General features: G+C 44.3%; 2 protein-coding genes across 9 annotated transcripts in view; one reads left to right on the top strand and one right to left on the bottom strand.

Moving 5' to 3' along the window:
• ANKS1A (ankyrin repeat and sterile alpha motif domain containing 1A) overlaps positions 1-5,293 on the top strand; it is a 148,157-nt gene extending 142,864 nt beyond the window's left edge. For 2 of the 3 annotated variants that reach the window (XM_067531551.1, XM_067531549.1), the window contains one exon: positions 2,226-5,293. In XM_067531551.1, the coding sequence (XP_067387652.1) occupies positions 2,226-2,229 (4 nt within the window). In that variant the 3' untranslated portion in view covers positions 2,230-5,293. Of the gene's footprint in view, positions 1-62 lie in introns of all 3 variants that reach the window. The other variant, XM_067531548.1, reaches the window with a different exon arrangement.
• Positions 5,294-7,018: 1,725 nt separating this feature from the next.
• TCP11 (t-complex 11) lies at positions 7,019-19,186 on the bottom strand. 6 transcript variants are annotated; one of them, XM_067531554.1, is made up of 10 exons: positions 19,008-19,186; positions 18,055-18,206; positions 15,145-15,277; positions 13,245-13,365; positions 11,646-11,866; positions 10,728-10,864; positions 10,050-10,261; positions 8,747-8,931; positions 8,213-8,376; positions 7,019-7,465 (listed from the first exon to the last, which is right to left on the bottom strand). In XM_067531554.1, exons 2-10 carry the CDS (start codon positions 18,194-18,196, stop codon positions 7,239-7,241), a joined length of 1,542 nt encoding a protein of 513 aa, XP_067387655.1. In that variant the 5' UTR covers positions 18,197-18,206; positions 19,008-19,186; the 3' UTR covers positions 7,019-7,238. The 6 variants fall into 6 exon arrangements, with proteins under 6 accessions (XP_067387655.1, XP_067387657.1, XP_067387654.1 ...); XM_067531556.1 differs by having other exon boundaries at positions 18,890-19,015; XM_067531553.1 differs by lacking the exon at positions 19,008-19,186 and adding an exon at positions 18,769-18,906.
• Between the last annotated feature and the right edge of the window lie 292 nt (positions 19,187-19,478).

Below are 19,478 nucleotides of genomic sequence, written 5' to 3'. Positions count from 1 at the left end.
GAGAGCTTTGCTATGTTCAGTGAGTTTCCTATTAACTTTGATCACATTTCTCCTTTTGGCAGGAAGAAAGTACAAGTCTACTGCAGATCACAAGGCTATTCAATGCTGTGCAGTCAGGGCTCTAGAGATCTTGAAACATGTCACTTCCCCATCCCTTGGCAATGTGATTATCCTTAGGGATGGCCTTAGGTGCATGGGGACCCTAAACGTAGACACCTCCCCCTTTCCCTGTCTGCAGAGTTTCTGACCCTATGGGTGACTGTCTGCAGCAGCTGCCTTTAATTCCCAAATGTGACTGAAACCACAGAACACCTGCTGCTGCAAAGGCCAGAGCAGAGCTGGGCCATGGTTGGAGGATGGACAGTATGCCCTAATGCAGTTGAGAGCCGTTTGTTAGCCAGTGAACGTGGTGATACAAATACTCTCCCGAGGTGCCCTGCTGAATTCCTGACTGGGCTGTTTTAAGGCCAGCCCTGATTACATTTTGCCCATTTTGTAAAGCTCATTGATAGCATGAAATTGAGGAGGAAGCCTGGTCCAGCGATTAAATAGAGCAAGGAATCAGGATTCCAGGATTCTATTCCTGGCTCTGTCACTGACTTGCTGTAGAACCAAGTCACTGAATCTTTCTTCACCTCTGCATCCCCATTTATCAAATGGGAATAATACCTCCCAAGGGTGATGTGAGGCTTAATTGGTTTACAAAGCAATTTGAGATCCCTTAAGGAAAGGCACTTGGTGATGACCACATAGTAGTATTGTGACAGCAACCCAGGATGCTCCGCTTCACTCTCTCCTGCCACATGAAATACCAGGCTCACAAGGAGGGAGGTAGCACCTTGGATTCTGTCTGTTGTCAAACTGAAACAGCCTATTCCTCCCTGTGGAAACACCTGGCGGTGTGGGGCATTAGGGTTAGTACACCAGCCCTTCGGCTATCTCACTGGACAAAGATCACAAATGCGTTTATATGCTTGGAACAGACTAAGATCAAAAGTAATGTATTGTGCACCGTTAGCAGAATCTGTTCATAGGAGGATCAGCAGTGGGGGAGTTGCTGGTGACAATCAAACTATTAGGAAGAGAGTTGTGAAGGACGCTGGATAACTCCTATCCACACTATCAATCTAGTGATGGACAGTCGCAAACAGTTTAAAACACCCACCTTCTCCTTCCCAAATTTCCATCTCCAGTTAAACCCAGTGTTGCAAACCCCATTTACTGATGCAATCTGGATTGTCCAGAGCAGGAACTATGGGTTACAAGAGTTGTCTTCAAATGTCCGTCTTTGCAGCAACCAACCATTCAGCCCTTCAAAACAACCCCAAATGTAGTTGTTCAGCCTAAGTCCTCATTCGTTGTGTATTGGAACCAATGAGGATTGCTTTTCTCCCCCTCCGGCCCAGTAACTGCCCTGGGATCTTGTGTTTCAAAATCTTTATCTGGCTCCTTCCCAGGAGTGAGTCTGACTTCCCAATCCTCAGGGCTGTGGCATAACAAGGCAAACAGAGTTCAACAGCCCTGTTAGTAAGTATCCAAGTAAAGGAGTTAGGAGATATTTAGTAAAGCACTCAGTCTCGTACGTGGATTTAACATGTCATGCACCACAGGCCCCGATGGTAAGGGGTTTCAGATGCTTAGACACAAGAATCCTTAACTAGAGAAATACTAGAGTGAATACCCAGAACATGGCCGTCCTACGTCAGCTGCAGTGGTTTGGACACTTGCTGTAGAACACCGTGGTGTTTTTATGTGGTGCTGCAGAAGCAGATGTTTTGAGTTCGGTGAACTGGCCTAGAACCTTTCGGAGCTATGAACAATGCTCCAAAACGTTATTTTTTGTAAACCGTTCAGAAGAGAAGTTCAGTCAGGAACACAAGTGGTAGTACGCTTCTAGGCGTTTACCCTCCCTTACAGCGACCCACATAGACCTGCTTTACAGAGGAGCTGAGCTCTTGCCACTGCCAGTGTCTTCAGTGCATTCTCAGCACTTCTAAAAATGGGTCACTTGTGCATGTGCCTTTTAATGGTGAACCTAGGTGGGATCACAGCAGACTTGTCTGAACAGAGGGCTTGTGCTGTGTGGCTGTAATGCTCACCAGTTTGTGGCTTTACTATTTCACTTCTTGGTCAGACACCCCTCTTCCCTCAAGCATTGGTTCGAATGTGACTCATGAAATTATTCATTGCGTTTTTTCCTCTCTTTTAACTTTGCCTCTGGAAAGCTGATCTGCAGGCAGCTGCGTGCTACCATGGAAATGTAGTAACGGGGCAGAGACCTAAGAAGCAGTGGTACCCCAACGTGATGAAGATCTCCACCTGGCACTGGTGGCTGCCTCTTTGAATGTGTTCATGGCTGCTCAGTAAGGGCTTCCAAAGCTGAGGGGGAAAAGTGATCCCAACATCCAGCTGACAAAAGCAGCTACGCATTTCTAGCAAAGGAGATTTGAGACTTCTGAGATCAAGGGAGTGATACCACACTTTCTAGTCTGTTGCAACTAAGTTTTTTTAGTTTTTTTTTCCTTATTGCAATGGTACAAAGCAAAACAAATCCACAACTTAAATGTAGCATGTTGCAATTTTGGGGGGTGGAACAACCCTTATAATTTAGTAAGATTCCACACAGTCCTGTCCTACAAAGAGTATGGTAAAAAGTCTTAGCAATGGCGCTAGTATGTGTGTGTCTAATGGTACTTTAATTCGCCTTGGTTCTAGGTGAGCAGTAAAGATGTCAAGATTTTGGTAATAGGTGTTTGTTCCAAGTTATGAAACTCAGCTGTGTGGGTTTTCATACACTTTTTCTTTAAAGCCATTCCAAGCCTCAGTGGGAGATGGATATAAATTAAGGAAAACTTTGTCTGCAAAGGAGTTATAAACCTAGTGATTATTGCTGAATATACCCAATGGTACCAAGCCTGCTCTCACTACAGAGAACTGTTGCATTGCAATACTTGATGTTTTATGGTGAGGACACAATTATGTGTTTCCATTAGTTTATCATCACACTGAATAACTGGAGAGTTTGCTCCTTTCTATACCCTTTTGCATCCGCCATGTCTTTTAAATGCAGTTATGTCCTGGCAGGTTGGGTTTTTAAAGTCTGATTGTGATGTAGCACTTTTTTAATATGAGCTCATTATTTAATTTTAATTAGTGTAACAGTATTTCAGAATATGAACAAACAAGGAGTTATATTCTGGGCATTACACTGAAACAGCCCATATCTGATTTTAATCAATCCAAGGATGGCTGGTACCAATCAGTCTCACATTTCTAAACAGAACACAATCTTGAAGGTGCTTTGTAATTATGCTTCATTTAAACCACCAGATTATTTAATGGTGGCTTTGGCTGTGACAGTTGTGTGAACTGATGTGATTTTTCAGTGCCCTGTCCAGCAGGACTTATTGGAGGGAGAGATGGTAAAATGGGCATGAGATATATTGAGATATAAAAACAGGGAATGCAGTGCCATTGCTGTCTCAGGCAGATGTGATTTGGTGGTGCCCTGCTGCTTATTAGAACAATATGTCCTAACTATTTGTTTTTAACTTCAGTTGCTGCTGTATCTGTCAGGATTTAATTAATTTAGTCTCATTCCAGTTGATGGTAAGGCTGAGAGTAGCAAACCATCATCCCCAAGGCCTAGACCTGTAAATGATTCATGGGCAGAAATCAAGCTGTTTTTTAAATTAATGAATTTAGGAAACTTAACATTCCTTCGTATGCCTATGTTGCAGTTCATACTGATGTAAGTGTAAATATTTGGTGTGTTGGCAACAAGTCTGTTTGAAGAGATTGAACCTCTGCTTTGGAGCAGGGATTGCTCTTTTTTTTTTTTTTTTTTAAATGCATGAGTTTTTGAGATTGGCTGGAGGTAAAAGTGGTGATGAAGACTCCAATCTTGGTGTTGTCTTCAGTGACCCAGCAGCCCCCACTGCAGTTCTCTTGTCAAGTGTTTCTTTTCTCCTAGGCATGGAAAATATGTATTGCAGAGGAGCTGAGCTTTGGCAGTTCATCTCTTTGCTTGGTATGTTGTCAAGGTATTTACCTGCTAGGAGATCTCATCCTAGACCCCTGCCTATATTTTCAGGAGCGCCCAATCTCCTAGTACTTTTGCCATTTGTACAGTATTCAGGCTCTTGCATTCCTACAGGGATTCACAGTATCTGGAAGAAAGTGTCCTAAATTTCTGGTGCTGAATGTGATTAATTCTTCAATGTGCTGAGCTAGTTTTAGTATCAAAACCTGTGCTTCATTTTCTTCTCTTTTTCAAAAATAGACTGTGTATTCTAGAGCGACCTCCATTTGTATCTGGTATGGGTCCAGGCTGAGAACTCTAGACAGACACTAAGATTAATAGATGAATTGTCTTCTAAAAATGAGGGTGAAATCATTTTATATATTCAAATTAAAGCTGCTGTATCCTATTTTATTCTGTACCTATTAAAGGGTAATCTTGACTGGTCAGTTTTGAAATTTGCTTTGGGATTGTACTTGCTAGAAGAAAGGAAAGTTGATATTTGGATTTCTGAAGTACACCCCATATCCTCTTCCAGAAACAGGATATTTGGATGTGCTTTGAGAGGGAGGCTGAGCTGGACTGCTGCAACATAGACCCAGACACCGAATGTTATTTCTGAGCAACTCCATTTCTTGATCTGTGAAACTGATGTGGGCTCAATTACATTAACACATACTCATTCCAGAGTTCAGATATCCATCAGCAGGTTTTTCTTTACATTTACATCAGCTGAGTGCAGGATTTTTCATTTTAGAACAAGCTCTGTTTGCAATTTCAAGCTTCCTTTTAGATCGTCTGTTAGCATATCTAGAGGTACTGGTACAATCAGAAGCAAATTTGATGCTCTTGAAAGGGGAGAGCTAGCTCAAATGTCTTGTCCTTTGAAAAATAACCTGAGATTTCCCCAACAGGGCAGAAAATGTCAACTTCAGTTTGTAGTGTAGACATTTCTGCTAATTGTGATGTATGGCAGTGGGACTGATTTGTAATAAAAATGTTATTTAATCTTTGTCTCTGTATTTTGATACTTGAATTATTTCTTATTTTCCTGTATATACAATTGTTAATCTGTTTGAATTTGTCTAACTTTTAAACAGCTTTGATTATGTTTGGTACCACACCTGTGCAACGCCATAGACTGACCTCACAACAACAAGGCGAGATTGTAAATATTTCTGGGCTTCCAGCAGTCGTTTTGTTGTTTTTTTCATAACTGTACAACTTAGAACAGACTGAATTAATAAATAAACTTAGACACATTTTGCTTTATTTACTGTGATCTAGATATTGTGAAAGTCTTCAATTTTTATTTTTAAAATTTGAATTTCATCAAGGAATAAGCATGTGCAACCACCAGCAGCTGTGGTTTTGCATGGCTGTGTGTTTTGGTTAAAAGGGAAATATTTTATCCATGTGCAAGTTAATGATTTGTTAGGATAACCATGAAATCGCTGTGTGTTCCATTATCTGTTACTCCTAGTTATCATTCAGTAGCCAGTGTTTGCAAACTATTACAATAGAACACAAAACTGTTGTGGGCTGACAGAAGAGAAGATCTCCCCCTCCTGACCACTACTGGGGGATTGGTTATTTTTCTAACATTTTCATTCTCCTGCTGAAACTGAAGTTTGTAGAACAAGTATAGAAAGCAGACATTCTGCTTCTCTGAGTTTGTAACTGAAATGAATCAGTTGAAAAACTGTAAAATGATGGTTTGGCTCAGCAACCCCATGAAAAATAGATTTAATCTAAAAATGTCTAAGCTCAGCTAGTGTAATTTTAATATGATAGACCCCCTTCCTCTAAGTGGAAGGCAGTTGCCTATTTGACCTCATTGTTCCTCAGCTATGCTAATTACTCATCTTGCCTCTTACTGCTGCCACATGTCAAAGGGTAGGGAGGTTGTCTCTTGCAGCTAGGATTAAGGCTCAAGGTGTTCTGTCCTTTGTCTAATTTATGCCAAAAAATCTATATCTCTTTATTGGCAATGATTCTTACTGTCCCATAAATGAAGGGATTTATATGAATCACTTCTTCTGAATAATCCTGATCTGAAATGAGGGTGGCACCTGTAAAGCTCTCAATGAAAAGCAGTGTGTTTAGCATTACATTTTAAAAATGTCAAGCCTGTTTGCTATAAATGCATGTCTCTAAAGAATAAAGTGTCTGAACCACAGAATGGATGAAGCCCTTCCAAATCTAATAGCAGCATCAGATCCTCTCCCCGCACATGAAGAAAACTAGTTCTTCCCCTTTTTGCAGGCCCCTGCCCCCCATTTACACATGGGCAATTTGAGCCATGGAGGGTGAGAGGATTGCCAGGAGCATAACCCATGAGCCCGGATTCAGTTCTATCTGCCTACCTCTAGAAAACACTGCTGCTGCTGCTTGCAATAATCTGAGACATAAAGCAAAGCTACCATGCCCCTGCCCTCTTTTAGCCAAAGCAATTCTTGCTGTACTACATCAATAGTTTGATATAATGAAGATACAATTGTAACAGAACAACACAGACAGGGGGCAGCTGTGATAATATAGTATTTCTCTAGTAAAAAGTTTTCTATGAAGCTGTACCAGTAATAGTGTCAGTAGTTCCCAAGTAAAAAATGAGATGGAGGGAAAAGACAACCAAACAATGCATGTTAAAGTAGGTTTGCACGCCAAATAATCTGATTAGTGCAAAAATATTAAATCTCTGTGGGGTTAAGTGTTAATGGTAAAATAAGTAAACCAGATTTTTAAAGTTAAGTATTTCAACTACTTACACTAGACAGTAAGATCTGTTATCTTTAACACAAAGTATCCTAGGCTGAGATGAAATTTATCAAGAAAACAGGCTAGTTTTGTTAATGCCTGGAGGGGAAAAACACCATGGTTCAGTGGCACAAGATGCACTGCAGCATTGTGAAATCCATTTAATCTACCTTGCCCTGTCAATTCAATGTTACTGCCTTCTCACCTAATGAGATCATGGCAGGTAGGAAAAAAGGCAACTTTTTTTGGGGTGTAAAGGTTTATTTAGACAAACCTGGAATTGGCAGTTGGTATTTATGTAACTGTCCACCACCTATGCTCAACTGCTTAAGTGCTTTAGATGCTACTGCACAGAAGACAGCTGTTTAAGTTGTTGCAACAGACTTCATAAGCAAAGCATGATTCTGAAAACTACCCGAGTCCTCTTTCCCCATTGCATGTGGTGTTTTCTGTGAGAGGATTAGAAAGAATCTAGTCCTGCTTCTGGCTCCACCTGTGGGAGAACTTTCTTTAGAATTGCCTGGTAGTAGGGTCCATACACCTGCCTGTTGTGATAAATCACATTACCAAACCTGTGGCCAACTTCCAGCAGTTCTTCCTGAATAGGAGCAAGGCCTTGTGGGAAACTACGAGAGTTCTGGGTCCCAGGAGACAGATGCAGGCTGAGAAATGAATGGATCCGCTGCTCTGTAGGTACGAAAAGAAAGGGTGTGGAAGGGTCAGTCAGTCACAAAGGAAGCCAGCTAGGGGAAGAAGGAACACCACACAGCATCAGATCAACAGCATGGATACAGCACTGGAGAGAACAGAAGGGAAATCATTCTGCTATAAAAAATTTTCAAGTGCATTCCAAATGTCAGAATGCAATAGGGAATTTAAGATGATGCTTTTATTCAGGGCACAGATCAGTGGGGAGAATTCAGACTATTATACTTTTGAAATAGGTTGGTCATTTACATATTAACAAGGGGGGCTACTGGACAGATCACGGAATTGAGACTCAGGAAATCTGGAACCAGGGAGCAAGTCACTTCACCCTGCCTTAGTTTCTCCATTTGTAAAATGGGGATGATACCTCCTTTGTAAAGTGCTTTGAGACAGATGGTATTGGCAGACAGAGCTTTTCTCTGCCTGATCAATAATCAACCAAAAATCATCATCATTGGGTGACTTCTGGAGAAGGAGTGAGGATCTCACTGTATGGGCACTATTTGCCACGCTGAGTGGCATTCTGAGCAAAGGGGCCAAAGACTGAACTTCACTCTAGCATCAAGTCCATCTTATGCATGGCAGTTGCCTAAGCTAGACAAGTCCTCAGGAAAGGACTTCACTCTCTAGGGCACTAAGACCCAGCATTGATCGTGGCTCGAGAATGAGGCCACCCCCCATCTTTAAGTAAAAGCCAGCATGTTAGGCATTTACTCAGTGACTCACCAATTACACTCCGTACCCTGTTGTCCTTCTCTGCAATACTCCTTATCTGACCTTTGAGAGAAGCAGATTTGTCGCTGCTGAAAGCAGGGTAACCGAGTTGCAGGAGAGCCTCACTAACTTCCTGGTGCACATGATTGCTGATGTCCACCAAAGCTTCTTGAAACCTAAATCACAGAGGCATGGTCTATATTCTTGGGCTGCTCCTCATCTTTGCTTCACAGCATAACAGTCAGGAAATTCCCTTTCCAAACTTGTAGACAGGAACAGCATGGCAACATGGGGCAGGGACAACAAGCCATACTGCTTTGGTGTCCCATGAACTAAGCTGCCCTAGTGCTTGTTACTGAGAGGGATATGATCAGCAGCACTGGTTCCCAGCTGGAAACTCCTGCCCCAGGCTGAAGCCCTTGCCCTGTTTGGATTTCAACTCTCCTCTGAGTCCCAGAGCTGATTGCTGCAGCTCTTCCCATACCTAACCAGCACCTGTCTACTCACTTGTCTCCCTCTGGAAAAGAAAATGGTAAAGCAACCCACCTGGTATGAGGGAGCCCTTCCAAGAGGATCTTTGTTACCCGTTTCAGCCTATCTACAAACCCAGGCGAGCCGAACAAGGCACTTCCACATACACTGCTGGACACTAGCAGGACTGCAGCTATGATTGTAAGCTGATTCACCTGCAACTGTACCTCCTGCAGCCGAGCTTGGTCCATCAACAAAGTCTGTAAAGAAAGATCAAATCCCCCGATGGGCATGGGGAGAGCGATGCTCACCAAGCCCCTGACTCTCAACCTTTCCAGACTACTGTACCCGTTTCAGGTCTGATTTGTCTAGTATACCCCCAAATTTCACCTCACTTAAGCACTACTTGCTTGCAAAATCAGACAAAAATACAAGTGTCACAGCACCCCATTACTGAAAATTTGCTTACTTATTTTTACCGTATAATTACAAAATAAATCAATTGGATTATAAATATTGAAGTTGCATTTCAGTGTGTAGTATACAAAGCAGTATAAACATTGTCTGTATGAAATTTTAGATTGTATTCATTTCACTAGTGCTTTTTATGTAGCTTGTAGTAAAACGAGGCAAATATCTAGATGAGTTGATGTACCCCCTGGAAGACCTTTGCGTATCCCAGATTGAGAACCACTGACCAAGCAGGTGGGTTCTTAAGCTGGGGAATCACAACTGCCCTTCCTTTTCTGTATAGCTAAATGGGAGAGGACTCCTATATGGAGAAGGGTGTGAACCACTGATCAATCTCAAACTCCCTGCAGTAGGAAAGGCCTTATATTTTGCCAGGAACCCAAGCTAACAGAAGGGAAATAAGTCACAAGCTCTAAGCTTCCACTGCCAAAAAGGGACCGGGGATCCAGCAGAGAGCTATTTTCTTCCCTTGCAGTCCTGTGGCCTAGCCCAGAGACAGAGCCAGCTCATGCTGTAGAGCACGGATACTCAGACTTGAGAGCTGCAAGTGGCTTTTTAACCTGTTTCCTGCAGCACATGAAAACTGATTTCATTATTAACCAATCAGGATGCTTTTAGTGTTAAATCAATTGTAGTTGATAAAAAAAAGTTGGCCAGTCATTTTGCTGTGAGAATGATATAGATGTATAAATGAAACGATGAAGTGACACTACTGTGGCTTTTTTGGGTAATGTTGATCACTAATTTTTCTCCTGAACCACTGAGGTCTGAGTATCACTGCTGTAGAGGTAGCACAGGATTGAGGGCTCGAGCACCTGTTTATTTAGCTTGTACTTAAGGCCAGTTCTTACTGCCATATAGAAGTGGCAGAGCAGTCCCCCCTGGCTGATGAGAAGATTCCTCCTACCTCAGGGTATTCCGCTATGCCAGGCTCCCAGTGGAGTAGATTCATGTATCCTTGGTTTAGCACAGACATGGGATTTGGTGTAGCTGAGCTCCCACTGACTGCCCCCAGCAACAGCGGAGCAGGTGATCCATGGACCTCAGAATGGGATGGGGATGATGAAGAGATTTCTGCTGCTGCTTTGCGTAACCACTCAGTTGTGTGGTCCAGGCTGGCTGGAACAGGATTATGGAGAGTGATGTTTGTGGGAACAGTCAGACTGGGCAAGTTGTCAGGTGAAGGAACTGTTTTCACTGACTATACTACCCTACACACTGAATAGACAGTATGTCTCAGATTGGCCAGGGAGCAATGCTGGCTCCTGGTACTTTGGGAAATGACTGACACCTGTTGAAGCTTCAGAGTCAGGTTCATTCCTACAGGGCACAGCCATGTCATTGTCATGACAGTGATGCTGGAGAGGCTCATGCTCAGGGCTAGTCTCAGATGAGCTTTATAATGTGCAAAGGACTGGGAACTATCACTTCACAACGCCTCTGTCTGCTGCGCCTGAACCCAGTATCTGCCACCAGCAGAATGATGTCTGCACCAGTGGCAAACAGAAGACCAATTTCAGGTGGGAGAGGAAGTAACTGGAGATGAACTAAGAAGCAGATAATCCTATCCTAATTACACACTCACCGGGCAGCTTGGCTAGAAGCTCCTGGAATTTCTTCTGCTCATACTGGACAGCATGATCCTGCAGGTGGGGTCGGAGGTTCTGAATGGTAAAATTCACCATGTCCATTTTCATCAAGTCTAGTACCCGGAAAATCTCCCTGGGGTGAAGAGGAGGAGAGGGGAGAAAGTGTTTTCGTGCAATCAGAGTGCCCCGCTAACTAGAGGCAAGCCACCCCACAGTTGGCACACAGACTCAGTCTTCAGTGCTAGGCATTCCAAGTGCAGGGGGAGCAGTACCCACCCTCCTGGACTTTCCAGCAGCTCAATCCAGCCACACACACTACCCAGTGGCTTCCTTTTTATGCAGCAGGAACTTTTTTTAAATCAAGATTTTGTGTTGGGGAAAGGTCCCAAATTGCATGCCCCAGTGACCATCCTATTTTCCTTCAGAACTAGTAAAAGAGGGGCACTGCAAGCTACTTCAGTGTTCCTCCAGGCTCTCTCTACCCTGATCTAAAGGGGCCACCAGCGGGATCAGAAAAAACCAAGACTCCCACAACAGCTACCTTCCACTGAAACAATGTAACTATCCAGCGGTGGGATAGGCTCATGAGTACAGAGGACAGGAGTGGACCCAGCCTATGGACTCATTACTGCAAGAGATATGAGATCATGGGGCTCACCACTCTCAGACTTAAATGCAAAGTTCATTGCTGCGACTTATCTCTGTGTGTGTGTGAGAGAGAAGCAGCTAATTAGTCATTTTACCTTCAGAGTGTGAAGAGAAAGACAAACTACTACTACTTTTAAATAGACGTGAGGCACACAGATGATATAATTATTGGGCAAGAGGCAGTGGATTTCCCTGCCACAATATCTCTGGTGGAGGATATGCTCATTTATGGGAGGCCCACCCATGTCACAGACCGTGTTGCCCACCTGAGCAGCTGAACTGTGTCTGTTACACCCTGTAGTCTCTGCACTTCCTCGTCTCGGATGGGTGCACACAACATCGCCATTGTACCTAGGATGTACATGGTGAGATTGGGGATGTCCAGAGCCCTGTGCTCAGCCTCCTGTCTGATCAGCTCCATGTCCAGGGCTTCTTCGATCTGGCTCCGCAGACGGCTGTGCCGTGGCAGCAGCAGCGACAGCATGGTCTGCTCCAAGGAGAAAGTCAGAGAGAGAAGAGTGTGTTTTTGTTCAAACTTAGGAACCCTACACTTTCTGGGAGCTGCACAACAATAATCAAGGCTGGCCTTATGACTAAGGACCCAGGTGACTATTTAGCATGCTGAAATTTAAGGGCCACCATAGCAGCTATAAGGGAATCTTTGTCCCTAATTGCTCCCCTATGGGGTGTTCACAGAAGATGCTAGGTAACCATATATCAGCCCCCAACTAAAGTATGGTCCCTATTCTTTCCTTTATAGCAGGGACACCCTTAAGTGCCCTGTGGGATGGGTTTCCTGGAGAGGAGCTGCCTCTCAGGATTATAGAAGTGTGGGTCGGATCAGGCAAGGTTATGTTAGATGCTGCTGTAGGTAGGTATGGCTGTTTGTTAGTTTTAAATGCTTATCTCCTATTCTAATATGTTGTGTGCTTGTGCATTAAAGAGAGGTGCTTATATGACTAGCCTTTGAAAGGGGTTTCTTCAGCTATAAAAAAAAGTTTACAAATAGTAGAGACTATGCATAGAAGCACAGTCACTGGTGGCATAAGAGGGATTTTCATGCCAAAGCATTTTCTCACTACCTCGTAGGTCTCTCTCTCTGGCTTCTTTATTTAAGAAGCCTTGTAACAACAAGTAAGATTTTAATAAATCAATCAAACCCATCGAATTAATTTTTAATTCAGGAAACATATGTTCAGTCTACAATCCTATTAACTGAGACCTCTTTTACCTCTCAGAGCCCAAATCTGCTGTACTGAAGTTAACGGAAACTTTGCCATTCAAATGAACAGGAGAGGGTTTGGTTCCATTGAGAGGGAATGATGGGATTCAGTTGCGAGTTAAGAGGGACAAAGTAACCAAGGTATTAATGAATGCAGCTATTGCTGGGACAGGAACAGGGAATGTAAAATACATGGTAGTTGTCCTCTCAGCCGAGAGCTAGCCTTCTGCTCATGTCCGGTGAAAACCACAGGGTCCAATATTAATGAGACTTAACACATCCCTTAAGCATACCAAGACACTAGCCATCCTTAAACTGAGTGTGGGTAGGCTCTTGCTCAAGAAACCACTGCATCAGTATAACACAGATATAAGCAAATATCTATGATCAATTATGGCCATACTGATTGTTATATGTTTCCACTGCTTTTCATATCTGTGAAGTGCAGTAGTGTGTGGGACCACGGGTCAGGATCTAGAAGGTTGGACCTAGAATTTACTTTTCCTCACTGTGAATTCCATTCTCTCGTGGCTCTGGTCTAATGTGTGGCCATAAGGGAAGGCTTAGATGTAATGGGCTACATCATCATCAACAGAGGCCTAGCTCTAAGGAGACTGTTTGTCCTGTCTGAAGAACTGCTTACCTCTTTAATTTCCTGCAGCAGTTGGATCGCATGTGTGTAGTCTGGTGGACTAGCAGAGAGCTGTTCTTTCAGACTGTCCCAGAAAGCTTTGTGCAATGTCTCCTTCACTCTCTTTTCCAGGCTGAGTGGGGAGGGGGAACAAGTAACTGCTATTAACATTCAACAACTCACATCCATCACTATGGAGGGGCCATGCGCCCACTTGGACCTCTGGCCATTTTCTTCTTTGAACTTTTATTCCCATGTTGGAAGCAACATGCCTCACTACTCCCCCTCCTATGGGAACCTCCATCAACCTAAATTCCCCGGTTCTCCCAAATATGGTTGTTAACCAACAATCTCTTTTCACCATAGCCCAACAAACTTTGGCCCTGTCTACACTGGCAGGGGTCTGCAGGGTACCACAGTGAAAAGACGGCTATGTCCACACTGCTGTATGTAGGTTCATGTGTCAATGAAAGATTAAGGCAGCAGGGAAGGGTTCATAGAATCATAGAAGATTAGGGTTGGAAGGGACCTCAGGAGGTCATCTAGTCTAATCCCCTGCTCAAAGCAAGACCAACTCCACCTAAATCATCCCAGCCAGGGCTTTGTCAAGCTCTAAGGATGGAGATTCCACCACCTCCCTAGGTAACCCAATCCAGTGCTCAACACCCTCCTAGGAAAAAGTGTTTCCTAATGTCCAACCTAGACCTCCCCCACTGCAATTTGAGACCATTGCTCCTTGTTGTCATCTGCCGCTGCTGAGAACAGCCTATCTCCATCCTCTTTGGAACCCCCCTTCAGGTAGTTGAAGGCTGTTATCAAATCCCCCCTCACTCTTCTCTTCTGCAGACTAAATAAGCCCAGTTCCCTCAGCCTCTCCTCGTAAGTCGTGTGCCCCAGCCTCCTAATGATTTTAGTTGCCCTCCACTGGACTCTTTCCAATTTGTCCATATTTTTTGTAGTGGGGGGCCCCAAACTGGACACAATACTCCAGACGTGGCCTAACCAGTGCCCAATCGAGAGGAATAATCACTTCCCTCGATCTGCTGACAATGCTCCTACTAATGCAACCCAATATGCCTGTTAGCCTTCTTGGCAACAAGGGCATCCTGTTGACTCATATCCAGCTTCTTGTCCACTTGTCTTTCTTTGCACCAAGGACACTGAGAGGCACTGCCTGACTATGCAGAGAACCATATAGGGTACATACCCTAAGGGTTCAGGCATGTATTTACTTGTTTAAGCAGTACCTCACCTTGTACACTGCTATTTATACCCATGCTAGCTGGACATGCAGTGTGTGTACTTTACACACCTATGTAAGTACAGACATAACCTTTTCCACCACTTGGCAATAGTTCAGAGGCAGTCCAACCTACTTCAGAAGAATGTGATGTTTAGCTAACCTACGACAGATGCAGATAACTCCCTTCAAATCCCCCCACTGCTACTCGTATCCTCAAAGATAGACAGGACCATACAATATTTGCAGGATATCTTTCTACAATCTCTTTCTGTGCAGCAATGAATGTGGTTAAGATAGGATACAGGAAGATTTTTAGCTACAATGCAAATTGATGAGAGAAGATCTTTGCTAAAGATTTAATAACCCTTCTCCTTTGATTAATATTTAAGAAAAGGTTGTGGTCTACACATCTGACACCTCAGAGTGCTCCAGTGAAATCAAGGAAGACCAGGACTGACATTCATCACAGTTCTAAGGCAAAAAAACTTGAAAATGCTATACATCATATAGCAGCCAAAAAAAACCATCCCCCCACTTTCTTTTCCTTTGTAATTTCCATATACTTTCAATTGCCATATCCTCCAAGTCCTGTCCTCCCCTCCACCATTTCCCATTCTAGCCATACAATCTGCAACCTGAGGTCAAAGGAAAAAACAAAGAGAAATGTACCTGTTCGATGACAAGTTGACCTCTTGCAGCTTGAAGTCACTGTTTACCACAATCTCGTGTGCAATTGTCATTTTGGAAATCTCTTGTGCTGTTTCCAGTAGTTCTGCCATGGAAAGAATTTGTGCAGGGCTGGCTGCAGAAAAGCATAATAGAAATTAATGAGACTCAGTTCTTTAAAGGAGCATGATCAGTTACAGACTTAGGCCAACATTTAATAAATCTAAAAGGTTTTACAAAATTTAAGGTAGATAGAAATGTAAAATGAATGAAAACCCATGTATATGGAGTGGAGTTAAAACATTCCCCTCAGAATGAGAGAAACAATATTATGCTCCTAGCTGATGAAGAAAATGCTGACAGACAAAAAAAGTAAAACTGACCAATTTGGTCTAAACAATAGATTAAATTTCATTAATGGTGAAAAGCAAGGGCCCAATCCTCTCCCACTGAAGTCATTAGCTAAACTTCCACTAACTTTAATAGAAGCAAGTTTGGGTGCAAAATAGATTTAAAAATTTCAATCTGTGGTTATTGGTAACACCAATACAGGAAATAATTGTTCAAATTTAAATGATCTCCAAAAGCAGGATAAGACCACTAGTTGAGTGAGCTGAATAAAAATGGATTGTATAAAAGACTTATCAGTTCATGCTTGGTCCTATTACTTTTGACATGTTCTCATTCCTAGGCTTTAACCTCTTAATGATCTCCAGAATAATTATGCAACTACTTAATGTGTCTCTACATTGCTCTGTTGTTAAAGTGAACAGTGAAATGAGTGTAAGTGTTAGAACTTCTTTTAACAGTGTCCCTTCCCGTGTAAAGATACCAGGAAGCTATGTATGCTGAAAAAGTTTCACATTTTTATCATTTTAATAAATAAGTTCAATAAAAAGGAATTAGCACTCTTCCTCTGAAGTATTTTCAATATAGGTCTTCAAACGCATGATAGATGCATTTTTCAGATAGGGTAACAGAGACTCAAAGAAGCTAAGTGCCTGAAAGCAAACACTTAATCAGTTGCAGAGCTGGAAGTAAAACTCAGGGCTCCTGCCTCCCCCTAAACAAGTTTTGTAAATATTAACTGTTTAGGCACTTTAGTAAATCTGACTAACTACTGATTTTATACTATAGCCATCATTTCAGAATCTCATGAAAATCATCAGTCATGGGACTATTATCTATGATTTCTACATTCTAGAGCAACAGTAAACATTACAGGTGAAATTTACTGAATAAGTTATGGGAGAGATGTGGGGAGAAAACATGATGCCATATTGCCTAGCTTAATAGTCCTAAAGGGGGAGAACAATTTACAAGTTGCAGAGGACATCAAAGACAGCACAGAATAGGCATGAGACAGCAAACAATCACATATTGGAATTATAAATTCTAACAGGGCTATGGGATTGCCTTCATATCCTTCCATTGGGTGACTCACTCTCTTGTTATATTTTAAATCTGGTCTGCGTAAGCAAATCACTATGCCTGAAATCAATGGGGCTCTGCAGCGGGACAAAGGTCTGCCCTTGTGGAATAGATTGCAAGAGAGTGGTTTAGGATTGTAGGGAGCATTTATTACATGTCTGTACAGTGTCTAGCTTCAAGACCTCCCTCCCTTCAGTCCAGTTGGGGTCTCTCAGACTTCTATAATACAAAACAGGATTAATTAGGGGAGTTCATTAATCTTGTAAGACTATTTTAAGTCAAGTGCCAAGGACAGCCAGAGGCTGAAAAGGATGCTCATTTGTGCTATAGTTTCAGTCTAAAATAATGAGAAACCCTAGAGCTAACTAGATAACCCATGCCAATGGAGTCTGCATCTGACAGATATTTCCATAATGAAAGGGATGAAGACATATACTGGATAATAGTATTATTAGCATGTGTGAGGGGAAATAATTTAGCCCTAGAAAGTTCTTGACCAGAAAGTAGAAAAATAGATCACGACAGTAGCAGCTATATGAAAGATCGATACAGAATAGTTTAGAAAGTTGGGTGTAGAGAACCTTCCTCAGCTAAGCAGAGAAACAGAACAATTGCTAAACGAGTTTGAATTGATTAGCCTACACCAAAGTAAGGCGAAGGAAATAATATATACCACAACTAGTGTGGAAGGGGTATGGTAAAATGACAGGTCCCCTCTCTGAGCAGATTACAATTTAAATTAGACAGGAGGGCTGTGTGAACAAAGGATAGTAGCAAGTTGTATGTTATAGAATGATAGGTCAATCATATAAAGCCCAGTCCTGCAAAGAATCACATACATTTGCGTTCTTATTGGCATGAGTAAATCAGTGGGACTATACCTGTGTATGAAGTCCCTAGCTTACTTAAGTCTTTGTTGGACAAGAACTACTAAAAACACCTTATCCTGCAGGAAGGGAACATTTGGGGGTTTTGCTGGTTTAAATTCCATTAAACGATGCAATAGAATTTATTGATCTTTTAGGCAGATAGAACTGTTAAGGTGCAGGACTGTCTAAATCAGTGGTCCCCAAACTCCTGCTGGGAATGGGGCCCACAGTCCTTGGCTGGGAGCAGGACTGATGCAGCTGGGGGCTGAGTTGGGAATAGCGGCCAAGGTCGGGGGCTGAGCCAATGGCTCCAGCCAGGCCAGAGGCAGAGAGCTGGGCAACAGTAGCCAAGCGGTAACAACGGCTGGGGGCCACGGCAAGGGCTGGAAGCTGAGGCCGCAGCCATGGCTAGGGAGGGGGTCCAGAGCAGAGTTCAGGGCAGAACAGGGCATGGGGACACTCCTGCCCTCCCATGGGGGCTGGCCTCAGCCCTGCCCCCCAATGTTCCTCCACCCATCCTCAGGGGAGCGTGACATCCTCAGGGGAGCGTGAACCGGGCGGGGCCCGTAGGGGCTGGATTTTTCTAGAAGAAGTGGAGGCGGGCCGGACATACACGGTGGCAGCTGTGGCGGGCAGAGGCCGGGCATGTCTCCGTCGTGGCTCTCCTGGGCCTGCCTCCCTTCCCTGGGCCTAGGGGCCACGCTCTCCGGCTCACTGCAGTCCCTGCGGGGTGGTCTCTCTCCAGGGTTAGGCATCTTGTTCCTCCTGCAGCTCGAGAGGAGACGGAGGGTCAGAGCCGGCCCGGCCGGAGCAGCTCAGCCATCGCAGGCCCAGGCGGCTAGTTAGCGCAGCCAGGCTCGCTAAGGGATGGGGAGGCCGTGAGTGACATGGCGCAGTCGGGCCTGCGGGGAGGGGTGGGGAGAGAGAGCCACGCCCTGAGGGGAAACCTGGGCACCGGGGGGAGGGGGGGGAATAGACAAGGGCGGGTAACGGGGGGTGAGGGGCTCGCGGGGCGGACAAGACACACCGAGGCAAGGGGGGTGGGCGGAGGGAGACACGCACCCCCACTGCCCCCATCCCAGGGCGGAGGCTGAGGCGAGGGAAGGGTCCCGGTCACGACCCCGGCCCGAGGAGCTGGCGGGACGGAGGGACCGGCCAACGGCTTCTCGCCTCAGCGGCGGGAAACGGCCTCTCACCTTCCCCGGAGGGGCCGCGCGAGGTGGTGGTGGTGACGACGACGGGGAAGGGGAAAGGAGCGGGGCCGGGCGGTGGTGACGAGGAAGGGGGCTGCCCGGCGACTCTCTCTACCCCCCCACCGCCGAACTACCGTTGATTCAACACGGCAGCGCGCGCGTGGCGCGTGAGCGTCAGCTCCCAGTTTCAAACCGGCCTGGGCCGAACCAACTGCCAGCTGGTGATGGGGGGGAGGTGAGAATCCGCCTATTTACAGCCGTGGTGGCTTCAGACGGTTCCCAAGAAGTTTCCTCCTTTCACGGGCCGACGAGCTCTAAGTCACCATGTCCACTTCGTTGGCTCATTCTCTTATAATCCGCCCAACGCCCTCACCTTTTCTGTCATAAATGGACTGCTCCGCATCGTGATTGAACCATAACAAGCTCTTCTCTGGACTGAACTAACTGCACAGAAATCGGGGTGCCTCCATTTAAAAGTCTCCTACGGGAGTCAACGCCCATGCTAAGAGATAAAGTATCAATTACCCCTTGGCTCCTGGTGCGATAGTTAATCCAACACTACGCTCCCGTTGGAACTATTTTTTCTTATGAAATTATCTCCCCCCTTTAACCAAATGGAATGCTCCATTGAGTGGCTCAGCACACTGGCCTATTTGGACTCTACCATCGAATAGGGTATGGAGTAGACAGATGAAGGGAATAGTCAACTAGAGCAAAGTGTGTGTGTGTGGGGGGGGACATCCCTAAGAGTTTAGCTATGGAGTTATATGATGCTTTGAGGATTTATTTATTGTAGGACCCGCTATATTTATAGGCGACTTTCTAGTAATTTATTTTAACTAGT

Source organism: Emydura macquarii, unplaced genomic scaffold (genome assembly GCF_026122565.2).
Source record: "Emydura macquarii macquarii isolate MOO-44397 ecotype Brisbane River unplaced genomic scaffold, CSIRO-AGI_Emac_v2 contig_3220, whole genome shotgun sequence".
Classification (NCBI taxonomy): Eukaryota; Metazoa; Chordata; order Testudines; family Chelidae; genus Emydura; species Emydura macquarii.
The sequence above is the reverse complement of the archived record's forward strand: the minus strand, read 5'-3'. Positions and strand labels throughout refer to the sequence as shown.

What these genes read in the sequence shown, in the direction of transcription:
- TCP11 (XM_067531554.1), bottom strand. Translation starts at nt 18,196, where the DNA reads ATGCCTAACCCTGGAGAGAGACCACCCCGCAGGGACTGCAGTGAGCCG. An exon ending in GCTTCTAGCCAAGCTGCCCG is followed by an intron (nt 10,262 to 10,727) that starts GTGAGTGTGTAA and finishes ATCCTGTTCCAG; the next exon opens with CCAGCCTGGACCACACAACT. An exon ending in GCATAGCGGAATACCCTGAG is followed by an intron (nt 8,932 to 10,049) that starts GTAGGAGGAATC and finishes CTTTCTTTACAG; the next exon opens with ACTTTGTTGATGGACCAAGC.